Raw genomic sequence first — 27,015 nt, forward strand, 5'->3', positions numbered from 1 at the left:
CTTTCACAGTGGCAGGGAAAATGAGGTAATGATACACAATGGTTAAATCTAACTCTCATTAGAATTGATTCAAAGAGGGAAGAATATATCCACACCCTCAATTTTGTAAAGAAATATAATTTAGTCAACAGGGAAATAGGAGAAGAGAGAAGAAATAACAAAAGGGAGCATGGATTAAGGGAGGCAATGGTTAGAAGCAAAATAGACTTTTGAGGAGAGTCAGGATAAAAAGAAAGAGAAGAAACCAAAGAAAATAAAATGAAAGGAAAGAGAGTTAGTAATCATTAGCTGCAAATTATGAATGAAATGATCTCACTCATAAAACAGAAGCTAAACAGATAAAACAGATGATAAAGGCATCGTTTCTTGTGTGTGTGTAAATATATTTATATATATATATATTTAGAAATGATGCTTTATCAGAAATTTGCTTCATTATTTATGGTATCTATGCTTTTAATATAGAACTGAATCAAGGCAGCTAGATGGTTCAGTGGATAGAGCACTGGTCCTGAATTCAGGAGGACTTGAGTTCAAATCTGGTCTCAGACACTTAACACTTCCTAGCTCTGTGACCCTGGGTAAATCACTTAATCCCAATTGCCTCAGTCAAAAAAAAAAAAAAAAAAAAAAAAAAGAACTGAGTCAAATTTATAAATATAAGAGCCACTCCTCAAATGATAAATCGTCAAATAATATAAACAGGCAGTTCTTTAGTAGGAAAAAAAAAGCTATCTTTAGTCATATGAAAAAATGTTCTAAATCACTACTGATTAGAGAAAGACAAATTAAAACTGAGGTATCACCTCATACCTACCAGAAATGACAATGCTGAAGGGAATGAGGAAAAAATAAGTACACTAATGAATGTTGGTGGAGTAGTGAACTGGTCAACCATTCTGAATCAACCCTTCTGGAGTATAATGTGGAGCTAGACCCAAAGAGCTATAAAACTATACATACCCCGCAATACTAGATATATTTCTCAAAGAAATCAAAGGAAAAGGAAAAAGAATCTATATGTACAAAAACATTTATAACCACTTTTTTCCTTTTCCAAAGAACTGTAAATTAAAGGGATACTCATTAATTGGGAAATGGATAAATAAGTTATGGCATATGACTGATGGAGTACTACTGTATTATGAGAAATAACTGGGGGGGTAGTTTCAGAAAAACATGGTAAGATCTATATGAACAAATGCAAAATAAAGTGAAAAGAACCAGGAGATCATTGTGCACAGTAACAGCAATATTGTAATGATGATCAGCTGTAAAAGACTTGGCTACTCTGATTAATACAATGACCCAAGACAATTCCAAAGGACTCGTTAAAAAATGCTATCTAGTCCCACAGAGAGAACTAATAAAATCTGAGTAAAAACTGAAGTATAATTTTCATACTTTATTTTTCTTGCTGTTTTTAAAATATGGCTTTTATTTTTGCATTATTTCATATGTATATTTGATATCATACTGCTTGCCTATTCAGTGGCTGGGGGAGAATCTGAACTCATAATTTAAAAAGAAACATATGTTTAAAATAAATAATATTTTTAAAAGAGAACAGTCAATAAAAATTCTTTTAACTTGTTCTCTCTAGCTATCCTAAAAATAATAATAATAAGGTAAGAATCTACTATGGCCTTCCCACTGCCAACCTAGGCACAATTCAGTCATTACCCTCAGGAGTGAGCAGACAATGCCAGCCCCTCCCCTCAACCTCATTTTTAGGTTTGTTCCCTGTGAAGAACTGAAAAAGCCATTAATTGGAGATATTTAAAACTGTTTCCTGATAATAGCCACAAGATGTCAGTGTAAGCACAGGGAAGCAGAGGATTGAACTGAGCAGGCGGCTGTCTTCCTAGTGCAAAGAGGACTTTGACAGCAGAAAACTCCCAAGAGATTTGCTTACATTCACTCCAAAGTCCGGGGACGTAGAACTCCAAATGGCCCCAATGCTCGCTGCAGCCAGCATCGCTTCCACCGCATAAACACTGTTTGGTAAATAACCTGAAACAAAGAAACACAAGATACATGACCACAAAATACATGGAAGTAATCCTTGCCACATGAGAGCAGTTCCTTGCTCCTTTCCCATGCTCTCCTGAATTGGCTCAGATATTTCTTAGGCCAGAGGTGAAAAGATCTTATTGTTCTTCTCCAGAGTAATCTACCCAGAAGCACAGGTGTGACTGGGCCCAGGAATTAAAAAGTGGCAAGGTCACCCCCAACCAAGTACTGCTCACTCTATAATAGGAAACAAAGATCAGAAGCAAACCAAGATACTCACTTTTTTCACACTAATAAAAGTGCTCAATAATTATTAGATAATGTTAGAGGAGGCACACAGAGGCACAAAAGAAAATTCTGACTGAATTTGTTCATTCATTCATTTAACAAACATGTATTTATTGAGTACCTGCTTAAATGTGCAAAGAAGGCCCTCTGTTTTTTGGCAAATAAGCATGCACAGTGGCCACAGATGGGGAGCTATGGCAAATAGAGTTAGAAATCATTTCAGATGCTACTTACACAATCAGAACTGGAGTGAATACAAATCAATAAAACAATGGTGTTAGTTGGAGAGAAACCTAACTATCAATGCCAGCTGAATCATCTACTTTGAAAAGTTATTGATATCTTGTCTTTACAACACATTCATGTCTATATAGTCAATATTTAGCACTTTCTCCTTTTCAGCAAACTATCTTTTGTAATAAGAATGAAAAAAAATGTCACCAAACCAACCAACAAATTGACTGTGTCTGAGTCTGTCCTTACTCACAATCCTAACACACATACACATATACAGCAATGGAAGGAAGGAGATGCATTTCTCCCCTTTCCTGAGACTACATTTGGTCAGTTTTCTCATGTTATTCTTCCATTTACAATGAGTAATCATTATGTATATTTTCCTAGTCCTGCTTACTTTACCATCAAGTCCTCTAGACATTCCCCATGTTTCTCTGAATTCTTCATATTTGTTATTTATCACATAAGCTTATTCCATTCTATTCGTATGCCACAATTTGTTAAACCATTTCATAATCAGTAGAGTAACCTATATTTTTTCTGCTATATTTCACTGTATACATCTACAAGGAAAAACACTGTACTCAACTAAAGACCCCTCAAAAAGAACCCATTGATCAAAGTGGTTCAGGATTAGGTAGCTAGATGGTACAGTAGAAAGAGCACTGGCCCTGAAGTCAGGAGGACCTGAACCTCAGACACTTAATACTGCCTGGCTGTGTGACTCTGGACAAGTCACTTAACCCCAATTGCCTGAGAGAGAGAGAGAAGAAGGAAGGAAGGAAGGAAGGAAGGAAGGAAGGAAGGAAGGAAGGAAGGAAGGAAGGAAGGAAGGAAGGAAGGAAAAAAGAGAGGAAAGAAGGGAGGGAGGGAGGAGGGAGGAAGAGAGAAAGGGAGGGAAGAAGAGAGGGAGGAAAAAAGGGAGGAAGGGAGGGAGGGAGGAAGGAAAGAAAGAAGGAAGGGAGGGAGGAAACAGGAAGGAAAAGAAGGAAGTAAGGAAACAGGGAGGAAAAGAAGGAAACAGGGAGGAAAGGAAGGAAGGAAGGAAGGAAGGAAGGAAGGAAGAAAAAAGGAAGGAAGGAAGGAAGGCAGGAAGGAAGGCAGGAAGGCAGGAAGGAAGGAAGGAAGGAAGGAAGGAAGGAAGGAAGGAAGGAAGGAAGGAAGAAAGAAAGAAGAAAGAAAGAAAGAAAGAAAGAAAGAAAGAAAGAAAGAAAGAAAGAAAGAAAGAAAGAAAGAAAGAAAGAAAGAAAGAATGAATTTAGGACCAAGTCACCAATTCACATTCTTCCAATTTAAAGTCCATTAAGTTAATCCTTAGCTCACAAATAGGAATTAACTACTCAAGACACTCATTCAACCTGGCTTCTTAATAACTAAAAAAACAGCAGAAGTGTGTTCTTTCTTATAAAGCTGAGTTTATGACTGACCTAAGCAACACTACCTGGAACAAGTTTTTCCAAACTCTCTCATTTCACCGATGAAAAGAATAAATAGCTTCCTTTGAGTTTTTTAGTTAAATCATCTTGGTCCCTGCTCTGGGAAGAGAGTAAAAGGAAGAAAATTTCTCAGCACAAAGAATCATTCAGTCCCTCTAAACCTATTCCCCACCCCCAAAATATACAGTTCTGAAAGATCATCTTTATAACTGAGCCAAGTAAAACAAACAGTAAAGCTAAATTGTGCTTAATATCATAACTCTCCATGAGTAAGAGAAAGAAGCAATCAAGATTCCACGAATGGTTAAGAAGGGATTTTTCTTTTTTCCCCTTTTTTCTTTATTTTTTTAAGAACAGGGAAAGTTCAGATTCACAGAATCCTAAAGTTGGTAAAGATTTAGTCTAATTTCTTTGCTTTCAAAAAAAGTAAACCGAGTCCTACAGAAGTGATGTGACTTGAACATAGTTAAGTCAGTTACAAAGATGGCTTTAAAATCATGGTCACCCCTTCACCTAGTTCAGTCCTCCTGCCTTCCCACCATAGTTTCTATAATGTTTTTTCAGGCCCTGAAATAGACTAATAAATACAGCCAAAAACACTCACTTTTAAACTGCTTCTAGCCTAGCAATGCTCTGTGAAAACCACAGTCAAACATAAATGATACTAACTAGAATGGCCCTAAGTCAAGTAGGGTCTGGCCCTGAAAAAAAAAATTGACCCACCCTGGAAAATGGTCCAATTTTCTAATTTCCTTCTAGAAGCCAATAATTAATAAAACAAGATTTCTTAAATGTCTGCTATGTGCTAGGCAGTCAACTTACTTTTTTGTTATCTGTTAAATTTGGAAATTCTTGCCTCTCAGAGATATATTTTCTCCTTCCATCTTTCCTAATACAAATTATGCCCAAAAATAGTTTCTTTAGATACACACAAAAAATTTAATATTTAAAAGAACAAAGAGACAAGCCCCAGGATCACTAACTTTCCTTACAGTTTTCAAAATGGTTCCTTGTTTTTCTCTAGTATTATAAGGAATCAAAGTCAAGCATAAAAAAAACCTTGATTCCCCCAAGGAGAAGTAGCAAGAAAACAAGCAAACATTTTTATATTTACTGAGTTTTTTATGTGTATATTTTCTTAAATCTAATCAAAGTTCTTTAAAGATAAATGCTGATCCTATTTATAGATCATGAGTGCATTTGAGAAGATAAATGTGCATAATCTTGAAAAACTGTCCATTAAAAGTCAACACCCACTTCGCATAAATAGGCTCCTGAAAGTGAATGTGATGTTGACAGTTTTTCAAAATTTAATCTTCACAAATTATAATTTTAAATATTATTTATTTATTTATTGGCCCCTGAGCAAGCAGTAGATCCTAACATCAACCTTATATTTCTCTACCTAAGAAAGGTCAGACTCACAAAACCATAGAGTTAGTTAAAATCTAATCTAATTTCCTTGCTTTCTAGACCTGCCCAAAACAAAATGTTAACTTACTAATGAACTAAGGGAGCTCTTCTTAGTTGAATACTTTTGTGAGCTGAAATATGTTTTTGTAATATGAACAATTACATATTTGATATACTTTATAATTTTGTTTTGCTTCTAGTAGATTTTCAGATAATATGATTAAAACTTCAGGTTTCAGTGCCACATTTTAAGGGCATATGTGGAGGAAGGATGGACCTGAAGGCCATATCATACAAGGAAGTAATGATGTTTAACAAGTAAAGAAACTCCCAAACAAACAAGACAGAAAAATTGGATTTGTATAGATCTAAGTAAATCTAAGAGCAAGGGTCACACTATGAGTGGTCATCAGGCAGAGACTAAATGACCACTTGTTAGGAATGTTGTAAAGAGAATTGTTCTTCAGGTAATAATTGTACAAGATGGAATGATCCAATTCAAATTTTGTGGGCCCAAAATTGTATAATCTAAAACTGGATTTGAAAACCAAGAAGGACCTATTTAGTAATTCCATTAGAAATACTGTTTTCCAAAAAGCTAAGCATGAAATGAAATTTGAAGGAAGGCAAATTAACTGTGGAAACCATGAACATTTGCTTGTTAGCATTCTTACAATTGACAATGATATAGTAACCTAAATGCCCTGTGGCTTTGCTCAGGGGAACATGGTTTCTCTCTGAAAAAAATCTTAGCTTGGACCTGTGGTTCCACTTTGATATTATATTATACTGTATAGCATAGAGAAACCTATTAACATCTGTATTTCTTATTTTCAAATGGCTTTTTCTTCCAAGTTAATTATAATGATTTATTTCCAGATAATAATATTTGATCATATTAATATTAATAAACTTAGTATAAGTATTTAGTAATCATAATTTATCTCATCAATTAAGATCACACTCCAATTACTCTCTGCAATCCCTATCTTGATAGGAATTTTAAAAGGCAAGCCCAACTAGCCTTTCAATAAATAGGATTCTGCCTAGTCCAATAAGCTCTCGGTAAATCAAGTCTCTCTTCACAACAAAATCTTGTCTTTTCCTCTTTGAATCTCCCTTTTCAACTAGAAAGGGAAAAGGATAATTGGATATCTCTAAGGTTCCTCCTTTCTCAAGGTGTGAAGAACTCTGAAGGTCAATAAAGTCAAACTATAGAATTCTGCTCTCTTCTAGGACAATGTGCTAAAAACTTTTTACTTTTTTCTCATTTGATCCTCACAACAACCCTGCAAGATAGGTACAATTATTATCATCTCTCTTTATAGGTGAGGAAACTGAGGCAGAAAGAGGTTAAATGACTTGCTCAACATCACAGAGAGTTAAGTTTGTGAAGGGCATATCTGAAGCAAGATCTTCCTAATACCAGAACCAGGACTCTATGCACTTTGTCACTGAGATGCCTCTAACAGCAGACAATTTTAACTTATTTTATTACTATATTTATAATAAAATTAATTTCAACAAAAATAATAAAAAAAATTTTTGATGACTTCTAAACCAGTGTTGCTCTTAGCTGCCACCTCTCTGCTTTGTAAGGAAATCAAATGTTACTATGGTTTCTAAGCTCTTTCGGCCTCTTCATGGTAGCTATTACTTTTATATCATTAAACTATGAGAACAAAGAAGTATTTTTAAGCACTTATTATGTGTGCAAGTTGTTAGCAATTCAAAGACAAAAATGAAACAATTTTTGCCCTCAAAGACTTTACATTCTACTGGGGGAATTAACATCCACATCATTAAATATATATAAGATAAATTTATTAGAAGCAGGACACTAGCAGTTGGAGAATGCAGGAAAAGTCTTATGTAAGATTATTTGAGCAGAGTTTTGAAAGAAACAAAGGATTCCAAGATGTGGAAGTGAAGAGCAAATTTATTCCAGGCATGGGGTCAACCCAACATATAGACACAGAGACAGGAGACAGAATTTTTTGGACAAATAGCAAGGACAGTTTGGCAGAACCATGCAAAGCAGAAAGAGAAGTGTGATGAGCCTCCAAAGTAAATGGAGCCAATTTAAAAAGTTTTAAAAGTCAGAAAAAAATTATATGTGATTCTAGTGTCAATAGTTTAGTAATAATTGTAAATTATTGTTTACTGAATAGGGAGTAAATATGACAAGATTTATCTTTGCAGGTAGGATAGTAATTAAAAACAAGGTAGTCTCGGATGGAGAGCACAAGAAGTTGCAGCATCATCCAAGAGACTTCTTAGAGAAAGAGAGGAGTTCTAGGAGGCAGAGGTGAGGGTGAGCATGCATTGGAAGTGGGGGCAGCCAATGAGAAGGGATAGAGCAGGAAGATGGAGGGGCTATATATGAAGGAGAAAGCCACTAGCATCCATAGATACAGTGACTTAAAATCATTTCCTAGTATTTGTTGACTCTCATATGACACTGATCTAAAAAATGCCCTGAGGGTTCACCAAGTATAGAGGAAAAAACTCCAAAGAGCCATGAACCAAAAAATTCTAACAATGTTGAGTCAATGTCCTTAGACAAATCCTATAGTCACAAAAGTGTCAACGTTCTAGAACTGAAAGAAAGTTTAGAAAAATAATCTAACTCCTGCCTTTTACAGGTGAGGAAATCAAGGACCAAAGTGGAGAAAATATTTGGACAATGTTACAACTAGTTAGTAGGAGAGCCAAGACTAGTCTCCTAATCTTTTGAAAGTTCAAAGAAAAGAAGAATTCAGAGTAAGCAGAAATATCCTCAAATTCTTAAAAAAAAAAAAAAAAAAAAAAAGTCAAAGTAAGAAAACATGTGTCCAAGAATCACCTCTGTCAACTATAAACTTAAGCATATTCTCCCTGGATCCCACCTCGGTAAAATAAGAGGACACTGCCAGATAATCTTCAAAATCTCACCCAGGCCAACTATTTGATGACCCATGGATTGGCCAAGCTGAATGCAGAGACACTGTTCTCTTCATAAAAAGAACCCTTCTGCCAACACTAAAAGCCAGGTTAGTAAGACTGGGCACAGTGCATTTCATCCTCAGCATCTGTCCACTGAGACCACAATCACACGGGATACTCACCAACCACCCTGTCTCCTGTTTTCACTCCAATTTTCCTCATAGCTGCAGCATATAAAGCCACACGTTGTCTTAATTCTGCAAAAGTCACCTTCACAATTTCCTCTTTGCCTTCCCCTAAAAAGAGAAGAACAGGTTAAGCATTCATGGACCACCAGAAAGAAATCTAAAGCTGTCAAAGAATGATGAAATAGACACCACCCAAGCAGTACTGAGAAGTGTACTCTTTTGAGTAGCTTTTCACAGGTTATGACATATGACTCTCACACCAGTGTTCTGAAACAAAGAAAAACAAGCTCATTTTAGATAAAAACTGTTTCAGATAAGTCACAAGAAAACATTAGTCTATCAAAAGACTTAGGAAGCTCACCGTTTAAGAGAAATCAATAATAAATGCTTTAGCAAGAATAAGATACTCATGAATATAATTTCTTCTATTATATATCCTTTCTTGAACTTGAAATTTATTGTTATATATTTTGAATCCTGCCTGATGTTCTACTAAGCACATGACAATGTTCTGTTTTGTTCTGTTTTTCCTTTTTTGTCTTTTTCTATTCTTTTTTAAATAAAAAGGAAAAATAAATAATTATCCCTTAATTTACTTTTGATGTACATTGATATTAAAGTGTATCAGTATAATTGCCTAAACTGAGATAAACTCATTTTCTCCTTGTTTATCAGGGGAAGGTTCTATTAGTCAATTCTCAGTAAAGCACTTAGCACTTGGGAAGTACTCAACACAGGTTTGTTTCTGTCCCTCTTTCCTTCTTTCTTTCCTTCCATTTTCCTTGTCTTCTTTCCTCCATCTTCCCTTTCCTCCTTTCTTTCCCTCCTCCCTTGCCTCCACTCATCCTTTCTTCTTTTTCTTCCTTCCTTCCTTCCTTCCACAATACCAAGATGGATAACCTGAGTGAAAAATGGTTTGTATTTTAGACTCCTACAGCTCCAAAGTATCACGAAACTTCAGCTGTTGCTTCAAAAAACAAAGTTGATGTTTCATTGCATATAATTTTTACACTACACACTGGAGTGTGAAGGCAATGAACAGTTTCTACAAGTTCAATTTATTTGGAGGTATGAGAGACTAGAACTGTACACAGGAAGGTTTAGATCTAAAACAGACTCTTAAAGGGGCCAGCACTAAGCCACAGAGATTAGTAAATATCTGAGATAAGAGTAGTACCCAAAGAAAACAATAAAATGGCAAAATTCAGCGTCTTCTTTATATATCTTCTTGCTTAAAAGAAATATATAACATGGAGCCCATCTGGTCTGTGGGCACGCTTAAATTTTATAATGGATCTGGATAGGGGTTAAAGGCCTTCAATGTTTAAAAAAAAGAAAAAAAGACAAATTCAACAAGCTCAAGGCATGTGAACACCATATTCTAAACCGTAACAAATATTGTAAAGGTTTATTAATTCCTAAAGTCAATCCCCAGGCAAGATGATGACTAGCCTGCTGGCAGCCTGGCATTATTGGTTGCAAAGGACTTTTGCGATATAAAATATAACCATTTCAAAGACCCAGAAATTTGTCAGAGTGGAGAGCCATCCTGAAGTGGGAGTTCTTCAGAATTATGAAAGATAAAAGGAAACCCTTTTGTTCCCTGAGTCTTAAGTAAATCTCATAACACCCAGAGGCAGAAGCTGTCCTTTTATTCACTTCTTTTATCCGCTCTTTCAAATGGACCAACTGTCAGAAGGGTTCAACTTGTCTTGCCTAGTCTTAGAAGTCAGAGATAACAGCAAAGGGCGGAAGGGAGAGAGACTAGCAGATGGAGGCTAGATGGCAGGAAGAACTTTCTAAGGATTCATCAGAGCTGCCCAGAAGCAGAATGGGTTGCTTTAGGCCAGAAACTTCCTTTAACTCAGCTATTAGAGTAGAGACATATTATTAGCCATATTATAGAAAGATTTTTATCGAGGTATGAGTTGGGCTTCTCAGTGCTGTGATTTCTAGAAGACAATCTTCTGGGTAATTCAATCAAACAAATATTAAATGCCTACTATATGTGAAGCCCTCACTATCTTAGGCAATGAGACTAGAAAGTTACTGGATTGAATTGATTATAAAAATTAAATTCAAAAGTGAAAAACACTGTGCAATGTAAATAGGACTGAATTTGAAGTCAAGAGGATCTATGTTCAAATCCCAGTTTCACCACTTACTATCTATACAATATTGGGCAAGGCATACAACCATCTCAGTTTTCTCAACATAAAATAAGAGGAAGAGCTCTAAATTTCCCTTAAGTTCCAAATCCATGAGTCTATGACCCCTTACCTCAAGGTGCAGATTCTAACAGAAGGGATTCAGGTATGGAAATCAATACAAAACAAAATGGAACACGATTAATGTATGAGAAAGATGGTACATTCTTTCTAACCAGAGTAATGATGTACCTGGCAGTCCAGAATCAGCAACTCCCAAAAGCAAAGATTCCCTTCCCAATCTTCATACTAAAGATGACTCACTATACATCACTAACATACATCTGAAAGAATTGGGTGCCAGCTAAATTCTGTTCTTCAATCACTAGGGACATCCATTATTCTTTTTAAAATCTTTCAAAGCAAATAATTCTCTCCTAATCTGTGTTATAAAACAAACTCAAATACACCAGGTATGCCTGAAGGTACTTTCATAAACTATGGTGGCTCCAAGAGTCACTGACCTTGGGACTAGAATGAAGAACAGAACTACTGGGTGGAGCAAATAAGGAGTTCTGTCCCTGATGTGTGGCTCACTTATGTTTTTTCCCCACAATAAATATGAGGTGGCTCAATGGATAGAGCACTGGCCCTGAAGTCAGGAGGATCTGAGTTCAAATTTGGCCTCAGATACTTAACATTTCCAACTGTGTGACCCTGGGCAAGTTACTTAATCCCAATTGCATTAGCAAAAAAAAAAAAAAAAAAAGTCCACAGATGTAAACATATGTTGTTGGGTTTGTTTGTTTGTTTTTAAGAGCAAGTTTAGGATGGGTTATGTTACTGGATTAAACAAATTCCTATATAGTTAAGTAGACATCTGGAGGCCATGCTTCTGACAATGTCATATATCTAAGAAAGCAAAAAAAGGCCTCAAAATAAATATCATAAAAGCCATACACTAAAATTCATGTAGCTTACTCACAAAAGAACCATATTCATAAAATACTTCCTTTTATTTTACATTGAATTTTCAAAAGCCTAATTATTTGGTTTCCAAGCACACAGCAGGCTGGATGCAGTCAATTATAAAAGGGAAGGTGAGAAAAGGGCAAAACGTAACAATGACAAGTACTATGAGAGTAGCAAAAAAATGAGATCTCACTATGAGGAAGAAGAAAGAAAAACCTAGAACCAGACACGTAATTGAAAAGGTTTAACTGGTTAAAGCCATTCAATATTGGGCTGACTAGCCCTAATTAGCACAACAAGTCCTGACATCAGTGTATTAAGGCATAATACCATCATGTTAGCAATAATAATCCCCTCCATTTATGTAGTAACCATAAGGTTTACATTGTCCATTCTGCGCAACCAACCTGGGACCAAGGCTTTTACAAATGAGAAGAATGCAGGTCATTAAGACCAGAAGTCACACAGCCAGCAAATGTCACAGTGAGGCTCTCGGCCTCCACATCCAAAACCCCTTCCTTTACACCAGGCTACCCTACGAGCAAGCACAGATTTCCAACTTAATAAAAGTTCTACCATTAAAAGGAATAAGCTTTGGTCACCTAAAAAAAACAGACCTATTTGGAACTCTGTTTACATCACAGAAGAGAGTAGGCAGTGAAAAGCTTTGAGCTAGGCAAAAAAGACTGCCCTGGAGCTGCCAGAGCAGCTGTCACACTGTGTGGTCAAATGGGTCCAGGTATCTTGTAAAAGAAGAAAAATGAAGGAAAGATAGCTAGTACATCCTAGATCAAATCAGTCTAAATGAAGCAGTGAGAAAAAGCAGGTGGTAAGGGCAGGGAGGCCCACTAGTCTGTGGGCTACAGTGTCCAGGGGGTATTCCTAGGTTATTCTTTCCATGGGTTACTGCTGTAGAGGCCTAGGACCATTCTCAAGTTGCTCCAGAAATGGTCACATTGAGCTTAGCAAATGTCATCTATCTGAATTAGATGATCTGAGCAATTACCAACTCCTGCTCACTAGAGAAGAGAACCCAGCAGTATAACACACATTCCCTGAAAATATTCAATGTATATAAAAGTCCAACTTTACAAAAAGTAAATAAATAATTAGGAAATGATTATTCATTTCACAAAGAGTAACCACAATTTTTTTCAAGACAGTACATTTTAAAATTATTTGTGCATTTAAATTGCATTTAAAAATTATTTGATTTACACAATTTATCAGGAATACAACTATTAAAATAAATGGACACATACTGACACATTTATTTTCTAAAAGAAAAAATTAGATAGGAAAATCACTGGGCTAAGTTTTGGTAGACTTGCTCTTTTCATCTATAAAGTAGGAATGATCTCCCCAATAGTATCTCAGAAATAATGGAAACATAATAAAAAATTTAAAAAAACTTTAGCAAGTGAAGAGACAATGATGATTCAAAGATTATACTCTTTTTCCCCCCAATTAATAAATTAGGATAAATTTGGACAGGCATTTTTCAGAGAAAGAATCAAAGTTATCTATAGTCATCTGAAAAAATGCTCTGAATCACTAATAATTAAAAATGTAAATAAAAACAATTCTGAGGTACTACCTCACATCTATCATATTAACTAACATGACAGAAAATGAAAATGATAAATGCTGAAGGGGATATGGGGAAATAATTACACTAGTGCTTTTTTTAATGGAGCTGTGAATTGGTCCAGCCATTCTGGAACAATTTGGAACCATGCTGAAAAGCCCATCAAACTGTTTGTATCCTATGACTCAATAATACTACTACTAGGTCTACATACCAAAAAAGTCAAAGAAAAAAGTAAAAAGATCCATATACATAAAAAATATTTTGGCAACTCTTTTTGTAGTGGCAAATGATTAGAAACTGAAGGGATGCCCATCAATGGGGCATAAATGGGGAATGAAGAACTATGATATATGAATGAGATGGAACACTATTAAGATATAAGACATGATGAAAGGGATGATTTCAGAAAACCCTGGGAAGATTTGTATTAATTAATGCAGGATGAAATAAGGAGAACTAAGAGAATAACCTTTCCAGTACTAGCAATATTGTAATAATAATTAACTATGAAAGATTTAGTAACTTCAAAATAATTCTAAAGGACTCATGATGAAAGCTATCCACCTCCAGAAAGGAAGCAGAGATTGAGGCATATTTTTACTTTTTTTTCCCAGAATAGGGCAATTTCAGAAATGTTTTATATAACTTCATATGTACAATGGGCATTGCAATTCTTGCCTTCTTAATGGGTTGGGAAGGGGAGGGAATCAAGAGAAGGAAGAATTTGGAACTGAAAATAAAAATAAAATTAAATTAATTTTACATTAAAATTTAAAATATTATTCTCTTCTTTCTAAAAGCTCTGCCAGACTTGGATTATCTGAATGCCTTATCTAATGCTTGGTACAGTACTCTGCACACAGGATTTACTAAATGTTTGTGGCACTGAAATAGCAGCCCATTTTTTTCAGATGACTATAAGATAACTTTGATTTCTTCCTCTGAAAACTGTAATTTTATTCCAATTTATTAATTGGGGAAGGGGGGGAGAAGAGTATAGCTAAAGTTTTTGGTTTTAGGGGGATTTTTTATGTTTCCATTATTTCTGAGACACCATTGGGGAGATCACTCCTACTTTACAGATGAAAAGATGGAAGCAAGAATTCTATGTTACTATAGTAAGCTCATACATTTCCAGTTAGTTATGGAGGTGGAGCAAGTCTACCAAAATTTAGCCAGTGATTTTCCTATCTAAATTTTTTTCTTTTAGAAAATAGAATGTGCTAGTATGTGTCAATTTATTTTAGTAATTGTATTCCTGATAAATTGTGTAAATCAAATAATTTTTAAATGCAATCTTCTATGCTTCTTATTTGCATAGAAGAGAATCTGAAAAACCAAGTGAAGACTCACTTGCAGCATACAGGGCAATCTTGTCATTTTCCTTATGCTTCAGAAGGTTTTCAGCATAATTCAGACGACTACCTTTGAACCATTCGGGTACATCAGCAATTCCTTTCGATGTATCAACAACCTGGAGAAAATGACGGTGCAAATTAAGACACGAGTAGCTCATGATAGTTGTTTTCTAAACTATCCAACTATAAAACTAGCTAACTCACTTGTCCAAAGTACTCTTTTAAGGGTTTTTTTAAATTGTTAAAGCTTTCAAGATAGCCTTGAAATGAAGAGCAGATACTGATGCTATGCATTCTAAGGTTTTCTCCATTTCTTTTGGAGAAAATAGGCCAACTTCCCAAGGGGAAACCCCAAAGGTAATCTTAAAAGCTAAAGTTTAAAATGTCTATGAGACAGTTCAGGATTTTTTTACTAAATTTTTACTGAAGTTCTATTCGGTGTTGCTTCTTCAGTAAACTAGAGATTTGATATTTTTATCTATTTTTGTCATCTAAAAAACAGACCTATACAGAACACTGTTTATATCACAAGAGAAAATGGGAAAAGGGGAAAAGAGCCTAAGATTTGATATTTTTACCAAAATATATAAGGATATAATTTGTCATTGTTTTGCTCACCGTTAACTTACCATATCTCTGCACCATACAAAACAGTAAAGTAGGACAGGGGCAGAATCTGTAATTTTACTGGTATAGAGAATTTTCAATGTGGAAATTCCACCATAACAAATAGTAACTTTTCTTCACCTTAGGAGTCTTAAAGTTGCCTGGAAGACTAAAAGGCTAAATGACTTAGCTATCATCACACAGTGATTATGTGTCAGAAGAGTTAAATTCAAGTCTTTTGGACTCCAAAGCCAGCTCTCTAATCATAATATCACGCAATGACAGAATAGGTTATGAATAACAGGCTTCCTTTATTCAAGATGTTTAATATCTGCAGTGTAAAGAGTTCAGTAAGTTATCAACATTGAGGATAAAAACCTAGAAACAACACACTCACCTCATCATACATACGGGAGAAGACAATTCCGCTGAATTTCCAGAACTCTGCCCAGAAATCTGAGTATGACTCCACCGACCACTGATACAATTCGTTATAATTGGCTAAAAGTAAAGAAATTGGAATCACTATACAGGTAAGGTTTTGTAAAAATAATTCAACAGTGCAACAGGATGCTTCATTTTTATTGAGAGAAAAATCATTAAATTCAATTTTAAAAATCCAAATCAAGTTACTCATAATGGACAGTCATTATTCATAGTTACCTAAAAGTGACTGCAAGAGCAGATTATTATTTCCAAGGTCAACAACAATAACAAAAATGGTAGAACTCAAGATAAAATGAATAGAATATTAAAGTATAAAATATAAAATAAATGTAACACCAGTTCTATTCAAGAGGCACCAGGTAGTAGAGAAAAAAGCCTTTGAAAAAAGGCTTTGAATTTCTTGAAAAGTCACTGGTAATACCACTATGCCAAGTCACTATACCAAGCTCATGGCAGAGTGAAAAGCAAATTTCACTTAAGATTCCCAAGGCTTGGGATTGAGGTTCATTTCTGACAATTACAATATGTACTTAGGCCCTTAAACTCCCTGGGCTTCAGTTTCCCCACCAATGAAAATCAAATAACTGCTTCACTTTTGAGAGTTTGTTATAAAGATCAAATGAAAGGTTTTTTAAAACTGTGAAGGACCACACATACATAGGTATAGTTTCTCATACTCATCATCTTTCCTCCCCTGTGAGAGACAAGTTACTCTGTTCCCAAGAGACTCAGAGTCAAGAAGTCTGACAAAACTGCCCCAATCCATACAACACATAAGGACAAGAGGAAGCACTCTCAAGTTCTGTAGTATCTTTTATCCAACTAGAGCAGAACCCCACTCCAAACTAGAATATACTCTAAGGAATCTAATTCTTAACTTGAAAATATCTACAATTAGTCACAAGAAAGGAGAAAAGGAAAACAGCAACTCCTAAGCCATTCAATTAATCAAGTATTTATTTAATCTAAACTGTATGCTCAGCCCTATGCTAAAAAGTGTCTGTGGATTTCAAAGAAATGTATATTTCTTGTCCTGGACTGCTTCCAATCCAACTGAGAAGAGAAAAATAAACGACCCTGAAACAATCAGGAAACAATAAGCAGCATATGATTCATAGGTAAATAACACTTCACTACATCAATTTTGGAGGTACTTCTTCACCAGCAGAGATGCCAACCCCTCCATGACTTACTTACTAAATCTGCCTCTGACACCATGCTGGGAGTGATGTTAATGCACTGAAAACCAGGATTTTAAAAGATCTTGACAGTCTGAACAGTGGGTCAAATCAAATAAATGATATTTAATATGGACAAAGAAATTTCGTATATACAACAGACCAAACAGAAGGTAATCGAAGAGGAAGGGAGGTGGGGAAAGCCTCCTGCAGAAGACAGGATTTGAACTAAATCCTTCAGGAAACCAAGAGGCAATGAAGAGGAGGGGGAACCTTCCAGGCCCTGGGAGAGCCAGGGAAAAGGCACAGTCAGGAGATGGAGTTTCATTAAGAAATTTCAAGATATTCAGTATGTCTACATCACAGAAGCATGCAAGGGAATTAAGTATAAAAAGACCAGAAAGGTATAGAAGGTACAGCTAGGTAATGCAGTGGATAGAGTACCAGCCCTGAAGTCAGGAGGACCTGAATTCAAATCTGACCTCAGACACTTAATACTTCCTAGCTATGTGATCCTGGGCAAATCACTTAACCCCAAATGCCTCACAAAAAGGAAAAAAAAAAAGTATAGGAAGGGACCTGATAGCAAAGGGATTTAAATGCCAAATGAGGTTTTATATTTGATCCTGGAGACAACAGGAAGCCAGGGGAGGTTCAAGGTTACAAGAGATTCTGTGAAGGCAAAAAAATGAAAAGATCTGCCAACAGACTGGATTCAAGGGAATCCTCAGTGTCTAGAAATGACTAGAAGGATGGTGATGGTGTGAAGAATAATAGTAAAGTAGAAAGGGGGAACGGTTTTGAGGGAGGGGCAGATAAGATAAAAAGTTCTGCTTTAGATATATTGACTTTTAGATCCAGTTTGAACTATCCAAAAGGTAGTTGGTGACATGGAACTGAAACTCAGGAGAATTTCATATATGCATATATGGGAATCATCCTCATAAAAATGATCATTAAACTCATGGGAGCTAATGAGATCAACATGTAGAGATGGCAGAAAGAAGAAAAAGAAGAATATTCAGGATAGACTTTTGGGGTCATCAACAGTTAGTACATGTGACTTGCAAAGTTATCTAAGAAAGCAGGATCAGACAATCAGGAGAGAGTACTAACACAAAACACCAGAGAGCAGAGAATGTCCAGAGCAGCTAGAGGGCACAGTGGAGAGAGCACCAGGCCTAGAGTCAGGAAAACTCATTTTTCTGAGCTCAAATTTGGTCTTAAATCCTTACTAGCTAGTGTGACCCTGGGCAAGTCACTTCACCCTGTTTGCCTCAGTTTCTTATTCTGTAAAATGAACTGGAGAAGAAAATGGCAAATCACTCTAGTATCTTTGCAAATGGACTCATGGAGAGTCAGACATGACTGAACAACAAATGAGAATTTCCAGGAGTAGATGCTGTGGTGTCAAAGGCTTCCAATAAGTCCAACAGGATAAGGATTGAGAAAAGGCCATTAGGATCTGGCGATTAAGATATTATTGGTAACTTGAGAGATAACAGTTTCAGTGAAAAAATGAGAGCAGAAACAAGGGGACTATGGAGGGCATAGAAGCAAGTAAGAAAAGAAGTGAGGCACTTAGTGTATGCAATTAGCTTCCTCAAAGATTTCAGCTGAGAAAGGGAGGAGAGTTACCATAGCTATGGGCAATGGGCAAGTCAAATGAATTTTTTTTAAGGACGGAATCAAGGATAGCCCTCCAAATGTAAGAGAGATACATGCAAGGAGAGGAGGCTTCCGCAATGAGGGAAGCCTTAGCAAGTTATCTTGTATAACAGAGGTAAAGGATAAAAAGGATTCCGTGCTGACACTTGTGTCAAAGCATATAAAGGGACACTTTTCAATGGAAGAAATCCAAGCTATCAACAACCATATAAAAATACTCCAAACCATTAATAATTACAGAAATGAAAATTAAAGCAAATCTGAGATTGTAAGTCACACTCCTAAAATTGGCAAAGATAACAAGAAAGAAAACAGATTCAGTCCTGCTATGTTTGTTCAGCTAGAAATTGGTCCAGCCACTCTAAAAAACAATTTGGAACCATACCCAAAAGTTACTAAATTATATATATAAATAAAACCTATATCAGATTGCTAGCTAGCTACCTTGGGGAGGAGGTAATAAGGGAAGGAGGGAGAAAAATTTGGAGCTCAAAATTTTACAAAGATGAATGCTGAAAACTCTCTTTACGTGTAATTGGAAAAAAATTAAAAATTTATTAAGAGACAAAGAGAGATATCACTAACCACCAGTATGTCTAAAAAGATCTAGAAGTTTTAGACTAGACTACAAGTTCAATACAAGGAAAGAAATCAAGATAAAGAAACCAAAATTGGAAACTGAGGACCTAGGTTTGGGTCCCAATGTGGCTACTTCTTTCCTGTCACACATCTCTGCCTCTGTTTCCTCATCTATAAAATGAAGGATTGGGCTCAAATGGTCCCAAAGATTAGATCCAGCTCTAAATATCATGGCAGATGCTCTAAGGAGAGGACTGTGCTAAGTCCTAGATGCCTCAATGAAAGGACTTGTAACATTAATAAAATTGGAATGAGGCTATAGATTTCAAGACACAGTAGATAGAAGAACACCCCAAGACACAAGAAGCCAAGATAATGTGAATTGAGCTCATGGAAGCAGCACTCAAAAGAATGGAAACAAGTCGGGGTAGTTGAGATTCCTGATAGACAAGGACCAAACTTGTACAGAGCCTGTGGTTTAATAAGGTTCTTAACTAGGTCAAGCAGCACCAGAAGTTGGGAAGGAACGGGAAGCCCAGACCTGCGGCCCAAGTCAAGGTTTAGAGGCTCGTCTGATTTGTAGGGGGTTGGAGAGGAGGGAGTTACTTTAGGCTCTACTTTGATGGGGTAATTCTGAAGATCTGAGCCTCCCAGGTAAGCCAGTGAAGTCCTACACATGGATAAGCAGGCAAGCAAACAAGAAATATGGTCGCAAAGGTTATTTAGATGCTGTCATATGAGGATTGGTTGAAGAACATCAAAGTGTTTATTATTAAAGGGTATATAAAAGCTCTTTCTTCAACTACTTGGAAAACTGTCATAAAACAGTAATTCAGCTTAGGCCCAGGAGCAAAACTAGGTGCAATGGGTAGAAGTCACTAAGAGGTATATTTAAACTTTATGTGAAGTAAAACTTTTCAACAATTAGAGCTTTCCACAAGCAGAATACTCTGCCCTAGAAAATAGCATGATGAAGTTAGGTAGTGCAATGGCTGGAGCCTTGGGCTTGGGAGTCAGGAAGACCTGAGTTTAAACCCAGCCTCAGACACTTCCTATTTGTTTGACCTTGGGCAAACTCCCTTAATTTCTGCCCACCTCAATTTCCCCATATGAAAATGGGGATAATAAAACCTCACAGGGTTGCTGGGAGGGTAATATAAGATGATATTTGTAAAATGCTTTGCAAATCTAAAGTATTTTGCAAATATTAGCTATTATGTTATAATGCCTCCTCATTCACTGAAAGTTTTCAATCAAAAGCTAACTGACCATTCCTCAAGCAGCTGATAGAAGAGATTCTTTTTCAAGCTCAAATGGCAATAGCCTCTGTCAAATGTACAGCACACTCCAATGAGGAGGCCTTCCTCTCCCTCAGTATCTGTTGAAATCCTCTCTTTCTCTGTATCTTTGGCGGCCCAAATCTTATCTTCCTCTCCTGATTATCTGTATTGTCTGCACCATTCATTTAACACAAAGAATTTATTACCTATTGTTTTTGTTTGTGTGTACATGTATACGTAACAAACTCTACAAACAGCCCTCCAAAATCTGGTTCTGATCCACTGTTTAGCACTCCCATCACTTCCCCTCACACACTCTCTATTCCAATCAAAACAATCTACTAGCTATTCCCAGAAGCTGACATGATGTTTCCTACCTTCAAGTATATCCCAAATGATGTCATCAGAATCTAAAATGTATATCCTTATCCATCTCCACCTTTTAAAATCCTTATCTTCCTTCAAAACTCAGCTCCAGTGTCCTGTGAAGGATTTCCTGGTTTCTTCCACCTCCTTAAATGTTCCTCTCTTCTATGAATCTCTTCTTTGCCTCCATCAATCCCTTCCTTGTATATTTTCACCCAGACTTGTTTATATCTAGCCTAGTAAAACACAAATTACTTGAGGGTAAGGTGTATATTTAATCTGTGACTCTTTAGCCTTTAGAACATTGCCTAATCCATATTTCAGGTTTATCCCCCACAATGCCTTCTCCAAAGTAAGGTTCAATATACATTTGTTGATTGCTGAATAGGAAAAAGAAGTCATCTAGCTATAATTCCCTAAAGAAAAGAATAATATGAGGCTAGTTTCATAACATTACCCCTCTCAAATTACATTCAGTGCAAGGGTTATACAGCATTTTCCCTAAAGTTCCCTGGAAGAATCCTCACTGTTAGACACATATGCTCAATTGGAATGTTTTTAGGGAGGAAAAAAGTTGGGGACTGGCCACAATCCAGTCAGATTGGGTAAATGCAAGTAAAAGCTGTCTGACAGCATGGGGTGTGATGAGAATTCTCCTTCCACTTGTCACTGAAACAAAGATCAGCAACAGAAGGTGGAGCCCATGACTCTTGGGAAGTCTTAAGGTATCCTGTCAGAGGCAAAAAGAATCAGGTCCTGCCCAAAACTCTCTCCACAAAGGGATGACTGGGACTTAAATTTCCCACCACCAGCATTCATTCTTAGTGGAATGTAAACAACTTGAAAGCAAGAATTTTATTCCCTTTTTGATTTTGTAGCATAATGCCTGGCATATATTAGGGACTTAATAAATGCTTTTTAATTGATTAGTGCATGATAAATGCTTGCTATATTGAATTCAAGTTACAGAACAAATTTCATTTGAGGTCCAAGACCCAGATCTACTCCCCAAACCCCATCAACATAATTAGTTGGAACTAAAAATGCAAATTGTGTCCTAGATGGGATAACACATTGTGTCCTAACTTCCAAGTGTAAATTAAGTAAAATAGAGAAAAAAGTTTAGGGCAAAGATAAAATCCCTAGTAAAGGAAAGATGGGTTTGGGCAGGACCCCCAGTAAGAGCTTCCCTGCCCCTTGGACCATGAGAGAAGGCAGGAGCAAAAAAAGGAGAGAGAACAGTCTGAAAACGACAGGGAAAAAGGCCTTTAGAATGAACACTGAGCAGATATTCTAGCCTTTACCATTTTAGCCAGAATCACTGGACACACACACACACACACACACACACACACACACACACACACACACAGAATGGATCCTGGTTCTCAAGCTCCAAAAAGACAAAATGAGGATGATACAGAAATGGTCTACATCAAACACCAGGGACACAGACAGCTTGACCCCCCCCCACCCCATTCCCGAGTGTGACCAGAACAAGAATAAAATGTAACTGGGAAATACTTAACAAAATACATTAAAATGTAATAAAACAGATAATATTACATCTTCAAATTAAATTTATCTGAAACCCACAGGGATCCAGATTAGTGGCCCTTCTTTTCTGAGTCTCACGCCACTGATATAGATTTTAATGTGCTGAGTTTCCATTGCTGGAGCTCTTCAAAGGCTTGATGGATGACTACTTGGGGGAGGTAATGGGAGCAGTGATGTCATCCTTGTAGGGTCCTATCCTGACTCAGAAAACCACAAGTTAATTATGTTATCTACCTCATACTGCATTTTCACTTCATTATTAAAAATTTCCCAATAATATGCTGATCTGGTTCCAGCAGCCCTTGGGAGTTTTGATAGCTTCAGATGGCTCAATTCTGGTTTGGCCTCTCAGCTGAAGAGAGAATTCCTGCTTTGAGAGAAACAGGGCCCTCCTGAGCTCCACCCACTAAGGTATCTTTAGATGTGTGATTCTAGGTCCCAAGTTATAACACCCAACCTGTGACAGAGCCAGCATATTCTGATCCCAAAGCATGATTGGGAAAATACTTTGTCAAGGTATCCCTGGTAAATGGGAGAGAGTTTCTTTCCCTTCTCAGGGGAAAGTTTTTTCTTTAAAAAGTGAGGGGAGGGAATTTATATTTTTATAAATCCTATGATTCTTTTGTAATAATATCAGGAAAGCATTGAATGCTGTAAAAATAAGGGACTAGACTAGAATTGATTCTAATTCTAAGGTCATTTCAAGCTCCGAAATTCAATCACTCTAAAAGATTCTAGGTCCAAAGTGACAGCCAAGCCTGGATAAGAAGGCACTTTATGGAATGTCAGCGATCTTAGCATCCTATCACTTCATCTGGCAGAGAAGGGAAATTGAGCTTAGAACACTTCTCCCACAGATATAGCAACTCTATCCACACCCTCTTTCTCAGGTCCAACCACTCAATCCTGCCTCTGAAGCAACTGTCACAAAAGCACAGCCCCACAACATTCCTTTCTCCCTGCCCTCCACTCACAGAGAACAAGTATCCAGAAAGCAGTCCCTCTAACAGGGGGAAATACTAAGGCACAGAAATGCCCCCCCCATTATCACTTCCCTGCCAAGGAATGCCTTCAAAAACCAAGTTTAGGGGTAGTGGGGAACAGGGCAGAGATAAATAAGGAGAAACAGGCACTTGCCACAGTTTCTCATACCTTAATCTGGGGCCTTTACCATCTAAAGACGAGGGGAAAGGGAAAGGGAGACCAAAGTCTGAGACCCTTCTCCACCCATACATCTGCTGACACTCCTCTTCCCTCTCCAAGAATGGTTTCTCCTTCCCCCCCTTCACTTCTTCATCACCAACCATGGTAGAAGCTATTTCCCACCCAACTCCCATGGTCCCCTTACAAAGCCCAGCCACCTGTACCCCTAACGGAGCTGAGAAAGGAGCACCCCTCCAAGACCCTTCATATGCTGTCACTCACCAAGAGCTGGGCAAAGAGTGGGGAGAGGAGAGAATTATCTGTCCCTGTCACTTAGTGCTAGTGACCAGAAGACTAACACAGTAACCCAAATGCACTATGTCCACATGTACAACTGCAACTGGGAGCAGGCGAACAGGAGAAACAGAGCACTGAGCCAAAGGAGCACAAAGTTTCCTGCCTCTGTGTCCCTGCCTCGGGGCACCAGCTTGCCTTTACTCCTGGCTCCCAGTTCTACTCACATCAAGCTGATAGGAGGGGAAACTGAGGCAGGAGCCAGAGCTTTTTTTTCAAACATCCCTGTCTCTGGTTCCTCCCTCCCTGCCCACAGACAAGAGGGTAAACTGGGCCAGGAAGTGGTATTTTTCCACATGCATGTTCTCTCCCCAAGCCCTCCTTGCACTTACAGGAGGGTAAACTGGAGCGGGGGAGAGAGAGGAAAGAGAGAAAAGGGGGAGAAAAGGGAGGGAGACTCACCACCCACATCCCACCCCCTCAATGATGGAGAGTACACTGAGGCAGAGGGAAGGGGCCCACACCGCACCCCATCAATGAGGGTAAACTGAACAGAAGGGAGGGGCTCACCACCCATGCCCTGCCCCCTGAGTGGCAGGGAGGTATACTGAGACAGAGATGAGGGCTCCCCACCCACGCCACGCCCCCTCAATGACGGAAGGGTACACTGAGGCACAGGGGGAGGGCTCACCACCCACGCCACGCCCCTCAATGACAGGAGGACACACTGAGGCACAAAGAGAGGGGTTCACCACCCAAGCCCCGCCTCCTCAATGACAGGAGGGTACAATGAGGTAGAGGGGAGGGGCTCACCATCCATATCCCGCCTCCTCAATGACAAAAGGGTCCCCACCCACCCACGCCCTGGTCGGCCCCTCACCCAGCACTGGCCCGCGGCCGCAGCGCACGGCCGCCCGGAAGCGGTCCATCTGTGCGTTCCTCTTGCCGTCGGGCTCCCACATCACCTGCGCCTCCATAATCTCCTCGTGCCCGGCCCGCGCCTCCTTGGACATGGTTGCGGCTCCGGGGCCCGGCCCGGAGGCCGGGGCTGCGAGGCCGGGCGGAGGGCGGCCGGGGCCGGGGCCGGGGTCGCGCGCGGACTCCGCGCCTTCTCCCTCGAGCACGCCCCCCTCACACACGGACCCAGTCGGGAGCGGCGCGTGCGCGCGTGCGAGCCGCGAGTGCGTGCGCGCGCCCTGCCTGGACCCCGCGCCCACTGCTCGGGATCTGGGCAGCTGTCGCGGCGGCTGCGAGAGCGGAGGGCGCTAGGCTGCGCGCGGACAGCGGTAGCCTCACGAGCCGGACGAATGTCCCAGAGGCAAGTGAGCCGGTTCCTTCCGCCGCCCCACTCAAAGGGGCACCTCCGTCCCGCCCCAAGGACCTCTAGCCCAGCCTCCCGCGGCAGCTGGCCCCGCCCTTGGCATGTTCTCGGAAATCCAAGCAGAAAGTTATGTCTAGCAGAAAGCTATGTAACCTTCCGCCACCCGGCTGCCAGGGCAGGAAAAAGAGTGCCCCCAAACATACCCGACCCGGCCCGAGGCAGAATGAATGGGTCCTGCCAGTCTGCCGCGAAGCCCGCCCCCACCAGTCCCCTACCGAGGCCTGGCAGAAAGGCCCTTCAGATCCAAGGGGAAATAATTTCTCCCACTATCAAGGAAACAATTCACGTTTTTATAAGTAGGGTAGATTTTATTAATACTATAAACAGCTAATGGTTTTATAGTGTAAGGTTTGCAAAGCGTTTTTCAAACATCTCATTCCGTGGGTCCCTCCCATTTATCTTCCTTCTGACTCAGTTTCTTCTGTTAATTGAGACGTGCCCCCCTCCCCGCCGTTGTTGTGATGATCAAATGAGATATTTGCAGACCTTAAAGTGACAGAAATGATAATAATGCTTATCTCCGAGAGTTGTGATGAAAAAAAGAAAATCGATGGGAAATGTGGAACTACGCCTAAAGGGCAATCAAGCCACGCATACCCTTTAATCCAGCAGTATCTCTACTGGGTCTGTATCCCAAAGAGATCAAAATGTACGAACTATGTATAGCATAAGTACAAAAAGATTTATTGCAACTCTAGTAGTGGCAAAGAATGGGAAACCGAGAGGACGAATGTCTTGGGGGATGGCGGAACGAATTGTGGTCCGAGAATGTAATGGGATACCACTGTGCTAGCAGACAAATTTCACAAAAACTTGGAAAGACTTGGAAGAACTGGTGCTGAGTGAAGCGAGCAGAACCAAGTGGACGGGGTACACAGCAATAGCAACATTGTGCGATAATCAGCTATGATAGACTTTGCTCTTCTCAGCAATAGGGAAATCCAATACCGTTCCGAAGCACTTGTGTAAAATGCCATCCAGAGCCAAAGAACTGATGGACTCTGAATGCAATTAGAAACATGCTATTTTCATTTTCATTATTTTTTCTCAGAGGGTTTTTTTCCCTTTTAATCTGTTTCTTCCTTCACAACATGACAATATGGAAATGTTTTGCATGATTATGATACATGTGTGTATACATATATACTATATCTATAATATATTCCATACACACGTGTCTGATGCCTTATTTCGAGAATGAGATTTGAAATTCAAAAAATTTTAAATGAATGTTTAAAATGGTCATTACATGACGGACAGAAGCAGCTACACCCAAAGAAAGAACATTGGGAAACGAATGTGAACTATCTGCATTTTTGTTTTTCTTCCCGGGTTATTTATACCTTCTGAATCCAATTCTCCCTGTGCAACAAGAGAACTGTTCGGTTCTGCAAACATATATTGTATCTAGGATATACTGCAATATATCCAACATATATAAAACTGCTTGCCATCTAGGGGAGGGGGTGGAGGGAGGAAGGGGAAAAATCGGAACAGAAACGAGTGCAAGGGATAATGTTGTAAAAAAAAAAAAAAAATTACCCTGGCATGGATTCTGTCAATATAAAGTAATTATTAAATAAATTTTTTAAAAAAGAATATTGTTATTACTATAAAAAAATAAAATGATCATTACACATAATTGGGGAAAATAACATACCATTTTTTAAAAGAGGGGAAAAAATATGTGTAAAGCACTTTGCAAACCTTAAAAGTGCCAGTTCAGATGCCAGCTAAAAGCAGCTAGATGATTCAGTGAACGGTGCTGGAAATTAGGAAGTCCTGAGTTCAAGTCCAAGCTAAGACACTTAGCTGTATGAATTTAGGTGAAACACACTCTCTGGACTTTTTTTTTTTTTTTAATGTTGAGCCCGAAGGCTTTTTTCTATTATTCTCTTAAAATTACTCTCATTTTCACTACAGAATCTCAAGCAGTTGGCCAAAGAAA

General features: G+C 38.4%; 1 protein-coding gene across 1 annotated transcript in view; it reads right to left on the reverse strand.

Moving 5' to 3' along the window:
- Window positions 1-26,138, reverse strand: part of AACS (acetoacetyl-CoA synthetase) — an 82,289-nt gene extending 56,151 nt beyond the window's left edge. Inside the window, exons 1-5 of the mRNA XM_051972618.1 lie at window positions 24,567-26,138; window positions 15,572-15,675; window positions 14,564-14,684; window positions 8,495-8,608; window positions 1,916-2,013 (exon numbers count right to left, since the gene is read on the reverse strand). Of these exons, the coding sequence (XP_051828578.1) occupies window positions 1,916-2,013; window positions 8,495-8,608; window positions 14,564-14,684; window positions 15,572-15,675; window positions 24,567-24,699 (570 nt within the window). The 5' untranslated portion in view covers window positions 24,700-26,138. The remainder of the gene's footprint in view (window positions 1-1,915; window positions 2,014-8,494; window positions 8,609-14,563; window positions 14,685-15,571; window positions 15,676-24,566) is intronic.
- Window positions 26,139-27,015: the final 877 nt, after the last annotated feature.

The sequence above is a fragment of the Antechinus flavipes genome, chromosome 1 (genome assembly GCF_016432865.1).
Source record: "Antechinus flavipes isolate AdamAnt ecotype Samford, QLD, Australia chromosome 1, AdamAnt_v2, whole genome shotgun sequence".
NCBI classification, from domain to species: Eukaryota; Metazoa; Chordata; class Mammalia; order Dasyuromorphia; family Dasyuridae; genus Antechinus; species Antechinus flavipes.